The sequence below is a fragment of the Gossypium hirsutum genome, chromosome A09 (genome assembly GCF_007990345.1).
Source record: "Gossypium hirsutum isolate 1008001.06 chromosome A09, Gossypium_hirsutum_v2.1, whole genome shotgun sequence".
Lineage (NCBI taxonomy): Eukaryota > Viridiplantae > Streptophyta > Magnoliopsida > Malvales > Malvaceae > Gossypium > Gossypium hirsutum.
In genome coordinates, this window is record NC_053432.1 from 63,225,995 (window position 1) to 63,239,980 (window position 13,986).

Below are 13,986 nucleotides of genomic sequence, written 5' to 3' on the forward strand. Positions count from 1 at the left end.
TTTAAAATTAATAAAGATAAATTACACTTTGACCCATTTAAAATAAAAAAAAAATCGATTTAATATTTTAAAAATTATAAAGATATAAAATATGAAAAATTAAAATTTCATTCTGCCCTAAAAAGTTATTTTGGCTTCGTCCCTAGTTGAATATATTAATCATATCAACCATACATCCATAAAAGCCAATATACATCATATACATACATCAAAATTACTGTTTTTTATTATAATATATATTTCAAATAATAAATAATAAAATTAAGATTATTATGATTATCACAAATTATTATGATTATCACAAATTTTATTTTAATTATAACTATTATGATATTTTTAATTTTTTAAAATTAATTATAGTTATTTTAAATGTAAATTTAGTAATATAATAAAAAATAAAAGATATTGTTGGTAGGCTCCAAATTCGTGCTTATATATTATAGTTAAATAATATTTTATATAATTTTAAATTTAATATTTATTTACAAATTAACACAAACAGAATAAAGAACAGAAAAAAGAGAGGATAAAAATGAAAACAAACCGGGTATTTTCTAAACAAAAAAGGGTCAGTTCGGGTTTATTTTTTACACCTGAACCCGGCATGATTCACTAAAAAAGTGAGTCCATTTTTACACGTCCCCGAAGTCTGCGTCCTCATCTGCTTCTATTATAAAATGGGCCCATTCATTCCTATTCTCTCTCAATACTCAGGAGTGTAGTTTGTTTCATTTTTTTCCCTTCTGTTTTGGAGTTGTTGAAATTTTCATCTGTTTGCTTAGTTTCCCAAATTTCCGACGATGTCTGGTCGAGGTGGTGGTGGACGTGGCAGTGGTCGGGGTGGTGGTCGTGGTGGACGTGGCCGGGGGCAGGGCCATGGTCGCGGTCAACCTTCACAGTCTTCCTCTCGTGGCGGCCGCGGTGGCGGCGGCGGTAGAGCAAGAGGCCGTGGATCATCTGGTTCTACTGCAACTTATAACCCCCTTCCTCCTCAGATGGCTCCGGCTCAGCAACCTCCTCAGACGGCTCCGGCTCAGCCACCTCCTCAAATGGCTGTAGCTCCGCCAGTTCCTCCATCGGTGGCCCCTTTTTCTCATCCTCCTTCAAGTTCTGGTGTAGGATCACTTTCCAGAGAGGTATCGGAGAAGCTTACAATGGAGCCGGTGGCTGTGACTACGGCGGCTCCTGTTCTTCCGTCGTCGTCGAAGGCGATTAGGTTCCCGCCAAGACCCGGGTTCGGCACGGTCGGTACAAAATGTCGGGTTAGAGCCAACCATTTTCTCGTAGATGTTGCTAATGCCGATCTTCATCACTACGATGTAACTTTCTATCTCGCATGTCTCCCCATTTGTTTTTAAGCCTGTATTTTTTCTCGACATTTTTGGCTTCTTGTTCTAATCGTTATTTATTTATTTATTTATATATTTTTTTTTCTCTTTCTTTTTTGCTTGTATGTCTCTGCTTCCTTCCTTTTGACCTATCTATGGATTTAAGCTTTCAGTCATTACTTAACCGAGGGAAACCTTAACTGTTAATGGCTTGCTTAAGCGAATTCCACTTGTTTAGATCATATTTTTTGAATTCTAATGTTTTCATATTTCTGTTCGCTTATTCATTTACCTCGTTCATCCCTGATACTTGCATTTTCTTCTCCAGTATTTTAATCGCTAGTTTTCCTTGTCATTTCTCTGCCTTGTTTTAATCGTTTTATATTTTGGTACTTCTTAGATCTCTGTTTTTTTTTCTCCGACTTTACTATACACTGAAGGTTTTAGTAGTTACTTTTGTTTTAAAAAACCCAAGGGAAAGTTTAACTGTTAATGATTTGCTTGACTGATTTGGACTTTTTGCTATTTATTATCTCGTTGAATTTTATATTCATTGGATTTTAATGTATATTTTCCTCTTTTGTTTTCTTATTTATTTGCTTGTCTCTTTGTCCATCTCTGTTACTTGCATCTTCTTCTCGTCTCTTTTGATGGCCTTTGGCACTTCATTGCTTATAGGTTACTATAACGCCTGAGGTAACCGCAAAAAAGGTTAACAGAGCTATAATGAAGCAACTTATTGATGTATACAAAGAGTCGCATCTTGGACGTAGGTGTCCAGCTTATGATGGCAGGAAGAGTTTGTACACTGCTGGTCCTCTTCCCTTCGAGTCAAAGGAGCTTGTTATCAAGCTAACTGAGGAAGATCGCAGTGATGGTTCATCTAGGCCTGCGCGGTAATATTATTGTATCCTATGATGGTCTCTTGACATTTTACATTTTATCCGATGTCATTATTGTTTACCTGTGATCTTTCTGGTTGCCTGCCATTGCAGGAAGGAGCAACAATTTAAGGTTGCAATCAAACTGGCCTCCAAGCCAGACCTTCATTATCTGAGGGAGTTTTTGAGCAGAAGGCATTTTGAATGCCCTCAAGAAGTTATTCAAGTTCTGGATGTTGTTCTTAGATCTAAACCATCTCAGATGTAACTGCCTGTTGATTAATGTTAAAGATTGCTTGCTGTTAAATTGCTGAAACCATTTTATATGACATCAAATTAATACATTTGAAACATCATTTGGCAGATATACTGAGGTGGGAAGGTCTTTTTTTGATACATCATTAGGTCCTAGAGGAGATCTTGGTAATGGAATAGAATACTGGTCTGGATATTATCAGAGTCTTCGACCCACTCAGATGGGTTTATCTCTTAATATTGGTAGGTACTTCGATTGCTCAGTTTGTGTAGCCACTTTGTTCCTAATGTTTCAGTATGAAGATTTACTGGTTTTGCTTTGCAGATGTGTCTGCTCGATCATTCTATGAGCCAATTTTAGTTTCAGAGTTCGTTGCGAAACATTTCAGAGGAACAAACCTGTCAAAGCCGCTGTCTGATCAAGATCGTATTAAAGTATTATTACACACTCTTTTCTTGCCCTACATATATATTGAATTCAGTGTTTATTAATCAAACTTGCTGAATTTTTTTGCAATGCTTCTACTGCCGTATTTTTTAGGTGAAAAAGGCCTTGAAGGGAGTAAGAGTTAAGCTCATCTACATGAATTATGCCAAAACTTGCAAGATTAATGGAGTATCTAGAGATCCTATAAGCCAGTTGACGTGAGTTTGTTGTTATAATACTATACGTGCTCATAAATATTTTTAGTAAGCTACTTCTATGTGGCCTGTGTGGTAGAATTGTTTTTGGGTTATTTGTAGTCTTGTATTCTCTACTTATCTAAGTTCCATCTTCAAATTGAGTTGGTTTTAATTTTTTTTTTTTTGCAGTTGAAAGTTTTTAGTATTTGGCTTGGTTATGTCTTGTTCTAAAATATTGTTTATGCTTGTACGTTTGTAAATCTTGTGCTTATGGTATATTTGTGCCATTCTGTCTCATTATGTTTCTGTTCAATTTTTTAGATTTACTCTCGATGACAAGAGAACAAATGTCTCTGTGGTCAAGTATTTCCGTGAGAAATACAATGTTGTGCTTAAATATCCATCCTTGCCTGCACTTCAAAGTGGAAGTGAAGCAAGACCTGTCTACCTGCCAATGGAGGTTTTTACTTTATATCAAGATGATCATGTTTTTGTTTTCTTTTTGTTTGTTACTGATTCTCTTGTATGATTTTGTTTTGCAGCTGTGTAGTATCGTTGAGGGTCAGAGATACACAAAAAAACTAAATGAACAACAAGTTAGATCTCTGCTTAGAGCAACTTGTCAACGTCCGAATGTTAGGGAGGGGAATGTTACGAAGGTACTACAATTTTTGATGCTTATTATTTTTTAAATTTGTTGATGAGAATTGTGATTCATTTGGCATTACATGTTCATGCAGATGGTCCAGATCAATAATTTTGAGGTGGAGGAGCTTGTTACTAAAGAATTTGGAATGCATGTTCGCAGAGAACTGGCGTTGATTGATGCACGAGTTATAAATCCTCCAGCGGTACTTATATGCCAATATGTTATATTTTCAAGGATACCGTCTGTCTTATAATAATATTAATGTCTGTTTTGGTTGCTGCAGCTAAAGTATCACGAAAGTGGACGTGACAAAATTGTTAATCCTAGTTGTGGGCAATGGAACATGATCAACAAGGTGATATTTTTTTTTCTTCACCTCTTATTTTTTGAAGTGGCATTATTTGTAAAATTTAAGGAATCAGACCTGTCTCTTCAGTTTCCTCTTGTTCCAGAGTTCTTGTTCATTTTTTCATTTCATTTTTAAGGTTTGCAGTGTCTCTTCTTTGCAGTTTAGTGTAGCTATATATCTTTTGGGAAAATTTTGCTAGGTTTTAAGGATCAACAATTTTTTTTGCAGAAAATGGTCAATGGGGGTAAAGTCGATTTCTGGACTTGTGTGAACTTTTCCGCGGAATTTTGGAATATTTCAGAAGACTTCTGTGCGGAGCTTGTGAAAATGTGTAACAGCAAAGGAATGGTATGCTGTGTGGTTTTTTTAGTATAGGTGGATGGTATATCTGTTATTTATTTATCACTAGCTTGATTTCCCATTTTGTTACTCTAGGTGTTTCGCCAAACCCCTTCAATTGCAATGCGATCAGCTCGTTCTGATCGAATTGATCAGACTCTCATGGATGTATACAAAGAGTCTGCTGGCTTGAATAAGCCACTTCAGTTGTTGATCATTATCTTACCCGATAAGACTGGTTCTTACGGTAAGAAATTCTGATGTTTTGTAAATGGGTAATGCCTGGGGTTTCTTTGCGCGACTCAAATCTTTTTGCTTGCAGGAAAAATAAAGCGAATTTGTGAGACGGAGCTAGGTATTGTTTCACAATGTTGTAAGCCTGTGCAAGCTTCAAAGTTTAGCAACCAATATTTTGAAAATGTTGCTCTCAAGATCAATGCTAAGGTATATGTTTTGCCTCACTGGTGGTGATTTGATTAGTGTTTTCTTGTCTTGTTATCTTCTTAAATCATTAGAATTGTAAATTCTGTAGGTTGGGGGGCGAAATACTGTGCTGAATGATGCTATTTTAAGGAGAATTCCGCTTGTGACTGATGTCCCTACAATCATTTTTGGGGCAGATGTCACTCATCCGCCGCCTGGCGAAGACTCTAGTTCTTCTATAGCTGCAGTAAGCATACTCATTATTCTCTATCATCCCCATTTTGTTACTTGATCATATTTAAGAGGTTATTGGCTTGCTGCAGGTCGTTGCTTCAATGGATTGGCCTGAGGTAACCAAGTATCGTGGAATCGTCTCAGCACAGACTCACCGGGTGGAAATAATCCAGGATCTTTATAAACAAACTAAGGATCCACAAAAGGGTTTAGTTGAGGGTGGAATGGTTAGGTAGGGAGATAGATTTATTTCAGACTTAAATTTTTAGTTTCTTCTAGAAGTGCTCTACTTTCTTAACATTTCAAGTTTGCAGGGAATTGCTTCTTGCTTTCTTCAAGTCGACAAGACAAAAGCCTTCTAGAATTATCTTCTATAGGTAATGTTTGTTTTTGACCATCCTAATCTATGTATATATTTCTAGCAGCAGTGCTGATATCTGATTTTTGATGTGTGGCAGAGATGGTGTTAGTGAAGGACAATTCAGCCAAGTTTTGCTTTATGAAATGGATGCAATTCGGAAGGTATTGAAATCACTGTATAATATCTATTATTGTTGGTTCACTGTAAAATGGATGCGATGTTTTTTGGTGTTTGGGCCTTCTGACCCCTGCAGTTTTCTTCCTTCCAGGCTTGTTCCTCGCTACAGGAAGGATATATGCCTCGGGTTACATTTGTTGTGGTTCAAAAGAGGCATCATACTCGCTTATTCCCTACTGATCGCAACAAAACTGATAGGAGTGGCAATATATTACCAGGTGATTTTAATCTTATAATAGGGATTTGATTGTATTCTCTTGATCTTCATTTTGTTAGCATATTTTAATGTAGCCATTAACTTTCAGGTACTGTTGTGGATACTAGCATCTGTCATCCAACTGAGTTTGATTTTTATCTCAATAGTCACGCTGGCATCCAGGTAAACGAGGCTTCCCTTGAAGTGTGATGGTTTTTATGTTAATTTTGTCCGATCTGATATTGATGATGTTGTGTAGGGGACAAGCAAGCCCACACATTACCACGTTTTGTTTGATGAAAATGGCTTCACTGCTGACATCTTGCAAGTGCTCACAAACAGTTTATGTTACACGTATGTGTTTACTTCTTTCTGTATAATCCTGAAATGGGGTGAATAAATAATGCTTTAGATCAGCACCTAGTAATTATATAATAATAATTTTACTTTTTGGACAGGTATGCGAGGTGTACCAAGTCTGTTTCCATAGGTTTGTGATGATGTTTTTTTGTCTTGTTAAAATTGTTGACTAAGATTTGGTTTTGACAGTGAATATTTGGATTATATGTTTGCAGTGCCTCCGGCATACTATGCTCACCTCGCTGCTTTTAGGGCACGCTATTATATTGAGGATGAGATGTCGGATAGTGGGTCTACTGGAGGCCGAAAGCCGAAAGACAAGGTTGTAGAGGTTAGGCCGCTCCCCAGCATAAAGGATAATGTGAAGGAAGTGATGTTCTACATCTGATAAATTATGTTTGGTTGATGGTGTGGAAAGTTGCGCAAGTATAGTTGCAGTTTGTGGATGTTGGTTGGTACAGTTGTTTTGTTAGCAAATAGCTTTTTGTTGGAGGGTACAGCAGATCTTTTTACCAGAGACTGAAAAACAATTATCCCAATCATATATAAAATAAATTTACCTTTTCGAACTGAAACATCAGGATTTTCGTCCCTCAATGGGTGCCAACGCTGTTATGCTTCTACTCCAATGCCACCTTTGATGATATAACAATAATTCATTGATGTTAAAAATTTATCACAGGCCTTAGGGAAAATTGTCACAATTAAGTATGCACATTTTGTGTATGAAAAATCACATTTATATATTTCTCATAATGAAATCATTTTTAATATTCAAATATTGTAAGTTTTATTGTATAAAAAAGTATGTAAGTCAAATAATCTTTTTGTATAGTGCTAATAATTTTATGATGTAAGCATTAGAAATCCCAAATCCCTAATTGTAAAAAAAAAAAAAACATAATTTACACCACGTTTAGCATAATTCTTAGCCTGTTTTTCAACTATAATAACAACAATTGTGGAGTCTTATTTATTCCATTGGTCGACTTAGTAATTATTTAATTTTGGAATTTTTGTTTTGGTGGTTGAGCGAATTGTTGTCTGAAGTTTGGATTATTATATTTGCACACATCGTTTGTGGATTATGAAAATTTCATAAATGTCATTTATTTTTTAACACACTTTCTTAAACTTCTTTTAGATTACCAATTAACAAAAGTGTGATGGCTACGTTCGAAAATCCTCACTGCTCCTCACCGCAACTCCAATTTTCTACCGGAGTTTAAAGCTCCAATGAATAAAAAATCAACCCTAATCAATTTTTTTTTTAAAATTTACAATTTTAATAAACATAGTAAATACAATTTTAATATTTTATTAAATGATTTTATAAATTTACATATTTTTAATATTTTCATAAAAATGAAATAATTTTAAAAACTTTTATTATATATAATTTCTAATCTAATGTTTTTAATAGTCTTATTCTATTATCACCTCACCGTTACAACTGCGTTTGAATCCAAATACACACCCCGCCACTGTTTTACAATATCCAATGCAATAATTAATCTCACTGCTACCGCTATTTTTAATCTCACTGAAGATAAATGCATCGCCCATCCCAACTTCAATCCACTTGGATTGTTTTTTACTTCATTAAAGGTGGACAAACCATGCCATTAAAATTTTAATAGTTTAGGCTTAGTTTGGATGAGTGGTGCGTTTACTTTCGGTGATATTGAAAACAACAATGACAATGAGATTAGTTACTATAGCGATGAAATAGGATACTGTAGTAGTGAAATTAGAAATAGAAGTAGGGTGTGTGTTTGGATTCAAACGCAACTATAACAATGAGGTGTGAATAGTAAATGACTATTAAAAACATTAGATTTATGATTTCTCTTTCATTATATTTTTTTCCCTCAAATTCTGTTGATGAATAAAAAATCTTCTTAAAATATCAAAGGAAAATTATCAATTTTGATAATGGTTTTGTCCTCTCTCATTATACTCTTCGCTCTCATTTAATCCTCTCATCTGATTGTATGAAAATGGTTTTGTCCATTCATCAGCTATTCTGTTCTATCATTGCTTTTATCTGTTTCATTTCTTTTCAATCTAAAACTAAAAAAAACAAGCACCATCTTTTCCATTCATGATGACACAGAAGGTGAAGAAAATTATCAATTTTGATTCATCAATGGATATGGGTGGTTAACCAAAATAGAGAAGATAAAAAAAAGAAGAAGCAATGTTTAAAATAAAAGTCATTTTCCTTTTTTTAAAAAATGGATGATTGAAAATTTTAAAAATAATTTTCATTATTTTCACCAAAATGTTTTGTGGAAATGAAAAAATGAGAATAAAGGGTTTTTTAACTTTAAATGAATTCATATTGGTTCAAATCCATATAAGCACAAAAAATATTTATTTTTCAACTTTTTTTTTCTTATATTGAATCCGGTATTCTGATTCAAATCCATATCAATACAAAATTTATTTTATTTTATTAATAACATGTTTTTATTTCTATTTATCAAAATGTTTTTTTTTTATTTTTAAAAAATAGAAAATGAAAATCATGTTTCTATTTACCAGTATTTCATAAATTAAACTGACTTTAATTGTTTTAAAAAAAAAGAAAAAAAAGAGATCTGGTGAAGTAGAAACTAGGGAAGGGGATGGTTGCTATGGAAATTGGGATGGAAAAAAAAGGAAGTTGTTATAGTTAATAAAGAAAAAAAAAAGATTTTTTTGTATTCTTTATGCCCGTTTTACTGTTTATGTTTGCTGTTCGTGGTTGTCTTTTTTAACCATGTTTAAATCTATGTCTCCAATTAAGAATATAATGTGCCTTATCATTAAATACAACACTTGTTGGTAAAAAAATAAATAAATAGTGTAAAATTTATATGATATTTTAACAACATATATATAATATAATGGTAAAATTATAATTTTTTTGAAGGATAATGTTAATATTGTAATTATATTTATTATTTATTATTATAATTTTACATAAAAATTAATCTAATTAACTTGTAATAGCAACTCAGTTAAATGTTTTTTTAAGTATTAAGTTATGTTACAAAATGTCAATGTAAAAGATCATGTAGAAAATATATTAATGAAAAGTTCAAATGAGGTTTTTGTTGAAATGATTAGTTTGAACCTTTAAATATGTTGGTTTAAACCTTATTACACCAGCTCAATGAAATTCTTTTTTGAAACAACTCAATCAACAATTTAAATAAAATATATATATATACATATATGTGTAAATATAAGTTGCCATGAAAATTTGAGTTAACTGCACCAAATGTCTCCAAATTATAATTTTCATTCTAAATTAGTCCCTAAACTTCAAATTATTTTAATTACATCTTCAAACTATCGATGTTATATCAATTAGGTTATTTTTTGTTACTAACATTGTTAATTTAACTATTAAATGAGACATTAGATTTTATATAGCATAGTTTAAAATAGAACATTTAAGAAAAAAAATGAATGTTCTAAAAATATTAATTTTGATATTTTTGAAGCTTTTACAAAATTTTTGTCATTCACTCTTTTTTTTTTCTTAAGTTTTATTTTATTTTTCATTTTTACTTTTTAAAATTATGCAATAACATTTTACTTTTTTTTTTTAAATTTCATTTTAAATTTAAGTGTATAAAATTTGACAAAAAGACTTATCCTCTATTAATTACTCAGAAGTAAAACAAATTGATACAAAATTAAAATACAAAAAAAGGAGGGCTTAAAGTAACAAATGCAAGAAGGCTAGTATAAATTAAATTTACTGTCAAAAAAGAACATGTATGAATGTAATTTACACTACAGTCAATCACAGTAAACCCCTGAAACCTGTAATTTTACATGGCTAATGATGAAGATACACAGTGAACAAAAAAAAAAAAGAAAAGAAAAAAAGACAGCCGTGAAAATAACCTACCAATTGTTTTGCACATTGAGCAGCCGGCGGAATCCTTACAGGATATGCTACAAGAACAGTAGACCGGTAAGCATGATTATAGGTAGAAGTAAAGCTAGCATGCCCCGTATTTGATCCCGCGATGAACCATCATTGCTCATCTGCCCCGCGTTGACAAATTCAGTTCTTCCTGTGTTGATATTTGTTGAGACATTGACCGACATTGAACCTGATCTCAATACACAATGGAGCAGATTCAGAGTCAACATAAACTCGGTGAGATAAAAATGGAAACGAGCATTGGTATTCCGAATTTTGACATCTTCCGCACCTATTGAATATGTCCTTTTAACAACGTGATGGTGGAAAAGTCGTTTTACAGGATTTAGGAGGTTGTCGAACTGGAGATTATTGGAAAAATCTATTCTAATGTATAATATGAAAGTTCATTTTGACACTTACAGTCATAGTTGGTCCATCCGATCCGTTGATTCACCAAATCATATACAAAGATTTTGTCTTTTAGAACAAGATCTGCAAAAGAAAAAGGAAGAATATTTATGGCTTACTACATCATGCAGGCAAAAATCATCCAGCTAAGTGACATATAAAGCATTAAAATTTCAAGCACAAAGCTAAGCCTGCAAAAGAAAAAGGAAGAATATTTATGGCTTACTACATCATGCAGGCAAAAATCATCCAGCTAAGTGACATATAAAGCATTAAAATTTCAAGCACAAAGCTAAGCTTAGGCCTACAAGTAACAAATTGTCACGTTATAGAAAGCCCAGAATTCATGAAGTCTCCAAACAAGTGTAACGTAATTGATCCGGACATTCTGTGTAGTGAAAATACCTCCTAAAATTGTTATCCTTTGACCCTGAATTTTCTGAAAGCCTATGCACCAACTTGCAGAACCACCCTGTAAATATAAGTCGGCCGTTTTTCATTCAGAAATTCAGGATATGAAATAAAAACGACACAACATACAAAACAAGGAAGTCCGTTCAGACTGACGTTAGATTTTAGAGCTTGTCTCAATATACTTCCACTTTGGAATTGAAACATGGGCTAATAATGAGATTCAAACAGCTAAAAATACAAAATAGAAAATAAATAACAAAGAAACCCATCAAACTAAAGAAACCCATCAAACTATTTTGCTCAAAGGAAGAAAATCAGACAAGCTCTACCGTATAACAGGAAGAAAGTATGATACAGTAGATAGAAATCTATGTATGCATGTCCAAAGCTTTAGATAACTTACGATAGAATTCTGCTGTACAAGATAGTCTTGCGGATTTAAAATCAAGGATGCACCACCAGCAAAGTTCAGACTAACTTGAGGGAATATGTCGTTGACACTAAACAGAATGTTAACATACTGTCAGTTACGAGTTACAATCATCAGTCACTGAAACGAAATGAAATAATATCAGTGGGTAGTCAACCTGGAGGTTATAAGGTAGCATTGATTTCCTTTGGAAAGAATAGGGCGCACGGTTTGTGAAACAGCATTTGTGATCTGCACAACAAGAGAATAGTTAATCACTAAACTCGTGATTCACAACTAATATCAGAAAACAAGCATAACAAGTGAAAAGCATATATATATTTTAAATGATAGTTGATCTTCTTAATGTTGGCCAAGTATTGGTAAAACATAACTCGTGACTTACAGCACTCATGAAAGCATCATAAGCTTCATCAGCTAGGTATGCTAAAGTTGTCCCGGAATCAACTATTGTTCCTTGGTTGTTTGATGTAGAAAACACTGATGGGTTTATTGATAAAACTTGTCCACCAACTGAAATGCTCCGCAGATCAAGATTATAGTGAGGCCTGAAATTTCGTGGTGCAAGGATGGTTAACCAAACAGCCAATGAAGCCTTATATTTTCCTACAGTCCCCAATATACATCCAACAAGCAGAAATGGTAGCATATCTATCTCATAAACCTATGTATGTAAGATTGTGTACCACATTATACAAAAAACAAATAAAAGAAAACATACTGTGATGGGACAAGCGGAGTGTAAACCATATTCGGCTCCAAAATCTCGCCAAAAACAAGTATACCCCCACCACTGTTACTTCCTTTTAAGCAGTGGGAAAAAACTTTGGGAGTTATTCCCTCTGATGAAAGTTGAGAGATTACAGATAAACTCTGCTGGCCAAATCCAAATATTCCATCAACAGCTCTATCGGACTTTGTCAAGTCCCCGGTCTGCAACACGCTACACCTGTTTCACAATCCACAATTTAAGCCAACAAGTTACATCTTTCCAATCAAACAAATTGGAAACAACATGATTAGCATTGCGACGTTGATGAACTATTTAGCTCACCCGAACATAATGGGTGCTGTAGAATTAGTAATCACAGATCCTTCAAGAATTGAATTAAAATGCAACGAGTCCGCTACATAATAGCCTGATGTTCCACTACCATCTCCATACTGAAATGTGTAACTGCACTGATTGCTCTGACCCGAACAGCCGGAATCCGATGATTGGAGACCTGCACTACATCTTTGGTCTGAACATGAGACCAATGAAGCTGTTGATGAGCTTCCAGGATCATACAAATTAAGCTGAATCTGTAAGAAGAAAAAAAATAACATAGTTGCTCATTTCATTTTCTTTCAATCAATTACCAAATTGAAAAAGAAAAAAAAAACAAGGAAAAGCGAATTTTACTTGAAGTCCACTAGATTGAGGACAACCATTGCAGGAATTGCACCCTATCCATAAAACATCACTTCCAGTATCAATCTGTACATGAAATTCCCTTGGAGGAGACCCTAATTGTACTTTTGTATAATATAACCTAAACACACACACAAAAAAAGAAATAAATCAGTAAATTAAAAGAAAAAGCAGCCAAAACAAAGCATAAACAAAGAAAAAGGGAAAAAATTACTGTTGTAGTATACAATTAATGAACCCCAAAGTAAAAGAGACACTAAAAAACTTTAACAAAGTGAAGGACAGAGAAGAAGCTAATAAAAATGATAAATTTCATGTAAATAGTAAATACCCAACATTGAAAATTAGTCAGATATTTAACTTCTCAATCCAAATTTAGAAACGAATGATTCAAAACCAAGCCTAAATTCAAAAAAAAAAACCAAGAAAAGTGCAGTAAAGAAATTTGATTGGAACTTATTTACCCAACAAGAAACGGATCATAGGTCCCCATAACAGGAAAATCCACAACGCCACCAGAAGAAGACTGCAACAACCTTCCGTGCCTGAGTCTATCTCGTTCTCTGAGTTGACTCAGCTCCAACTCATGACTCGCCAGAGGAATTTTTCTCTCCAGCTTCAAAGTTGCAGGAAAACTACCCATAACCACCGCAGCGTCAAAAAGCAAGGCCACTATCAAAATCCAGGTGGGAAAAACCGCCGCCATTTTCCCCTTGCTCTTCTCTTACAAAAGCTCTGGAGTAACTATCTATGTCTTTGGCTCTTTGTTCTTTTAACAAAATTATTTCTCTCTAAAATAAAACAAATAAAGATAAGAAATTTGGAAGGGGAAAAAAGGGTTTGTGGAAAACTAGAAAAGAAGAAGGAAGATAAATGGAAGAGAAGTACTTAGGAGAGATGAGAACATAGAGGATTCTATAGCTTGAGGGAAAGCTAAAAAGGAAACACCAACACGACACAACAGGTTTTCAACAAGACATGGATTACGTTACGTTGCATATTTATATTAAAAATATATATATAGAGGTTAATATGGAATATTTTCTTTTAATTTTTTAAAATTGGGTATGTATTAGTTGAAAAAAAAAGTATAATTTTAAATTTAGCCCTCAATATTTACATATTTTATCAATTTAGCTCTTTTTTGAGCTAAATGTAACCACTAATATTTGGATTAAGAGTGTAAAAAGCTCTCAAACTTAAAAAAAAAAAATTA

The 13,986-nt window shown here is 33.5% G+C and overlaps 2 protein-coding genes across 3 annotated transcripts; one reads left to right on the plus strand and one right to left on the minus strand.

The window, feature by feature from the left end:
* Nucleotides 1–562: 562 nt before the first annotated feature.
* Nucleotides 563–6,751, plus strand: LOC107889086 (protein argonaute 5). The gene is made up of 22 exons (XM_016813389.2): nucleotides 563–1,319; nucleotides 2,007–2,224; nucleotides 2,324–2,473; nucleotides 2,574–2,707; nucleotides 2,790–2,899; nucleotides 3,006–3,109; nucleotides 3,410–3,548; nucleotides 3,631–3,747; nucleotides 3,829–3,939; nucleotides 4,021–4,092; nucleotides 4,315–4,434; nucleotides 4,522–4,672; nucleotides 4,748–4,869; nucleotides 4,958–5,095; nucleotides 5,172–5,314; nucleotides 5,397–5,459; nucleotides 5,541–5,604; nucleotides 5,712–5,838; nucleotides 5,926–5,999; nucleotides 6,076–6,170; nucleotides 6,275–6,306; nucleotides 6,392–6,751. The coding sequence occupies exons 1-22, from the start codon at nucleotides 801–803 to the stop codon at nucleotides 6,562–6,564; spliced, it is 2,976 nt and encodes a 991-aa protein (XP_016668878.1). The 5' UTR covers nucleotides 563–800; the 3' UTR covers nucleotides 6,565–6,751.
* Nucleotides 6,752–9,894: 3,143 nt separating this feature from the next.
* Nucleotides 9,895–13,762, minus strand: LOC121206112 (aspartic proteinase 36). Of its 2 annotated transcripts, XM_041076405.1 has the most exons (10): nucleotides 13,235–13,762; nucleotides 12,762–12,891; nucleotides 12,411–12,661; nucleotides 12,078–12,305; nucleotides 11,742–11,904; nucleotides 11,514–11,587; nucleotides 11,330–11,426; nucleotides 10,918–10,984; nucleotides 10,525–10,596; nucleotides 9,895–10,291 (listed from the first exon to the last, which is right to left on the minus strand). In XM_041076405.1, exons 1-10 carry the CDS (start codon nucleotides 13,474–13,476, stop codon nucleotides 10,131–10,133), a joined length of 1,485 nt encoding a protein of 494 aa, XP_040932339.1. In that variant the 5' UTR covers nucleotides 13,477–13,762; the 3' UTR covers nucleotides 9,895–10,130. The 2 variants fall into 2 exon arrangements, 1 of the variants encoding a protein (XP_040932339.1); XR_005901091.1 differs by lacking the exon at nucleotides 10,918–10,984 and having other exon boundaries at nucleotides 10,149–10,291; nucleotides 13,235–13,749.
* Nucleotides 13,763–13,986: the final 224 nt, after the last annotated feature.